Raw genomic sequence first — 594 nt, forward strand, 5'->3', positions numbered from 1 at the left:
GTATGGGGTGAGAGTTGAGGGGCTGGACGAGGAGGGGCTGCCCTTTGACCCCCGGCTCTTTGCTGCTCTCCGCCTCTCGCTGCGTGCACTCCCAGCAGAACACAGCAGCAGCAGCAGCAGCAGCAGCAGCAGCAGCAGCAGCAGCAGGAGAGGCAGGATATACTTGACAGCTGGAGGGGAATACCTGCAGCAGCAGCAGCAGCAGCAGCAGCAGCAGGATGAGGTCTTGGGGTTGTATGGATCAGACTCAGATGAGGCTGAAGCTGCTCTTGCTGCAGCATACTACGGCCCATCCCCAGCAGCACCGCATGCAGCAGCAGCAGCAGCAACAGCAGCAGCAGCAGCAGCAGCAGCAGCAGCAGATTGGGATGCACCTGAAGACTGGAGACGGCTGCTGCTGCTGCCAGCAGCAGAACGCCGCCGCTTTCACTTCTTTTTTGCTGCAGCAGAGATGCGGGGTTCCTTCGTGCTGCAGGCAGAGGCCCTGTTCGGCCCCGCAGCAGCAGCAGCAGCAGCAGCAGGAACAGCAGCAGCAGCAGCAGCAGCAGCTGTGTCTGCGCGGCTTACAGTACGCGTGCATCCCCCGCTGCAGCT

General features: G+C 62.1%; 1 protein-coding gene across 1 annotated transcript in view; it reads left to right on the forward strand.

Annotated features, from left to right (window-relative positions):
- Positions 1–594, forward strand: part of EMH_0069200 (uncharacterized protein) — a gene marked incomplete at both ends in the record, with an annotated part of 5,693 nt that overhangs the window by 4,412 nt on the left and 687 nt on the right. The window contains one exon of the mRNA XM_013498840.1: positions 1–568. Within this exon, the coding sequence (XP_013354294.1) occupies positions 1–568 (568 nt within the window). The remainder of the gene's footprint in view (positions 569–594) is intronic.

This window comes from Eimeria mitis, genomic scaffold (assembly GCF_000499745.2).
Source record: "Eimeria mitis Houghton genomic scaffold, Emh_scaff3752, whole genome shotgun sequence".
Classification (NCBI taxonomy): Eukaryota; Apicomplexa; class Conoidasida; order Eucoccidiorida; family Eimeriidae; genus Eimeria; species Eimeria mitis.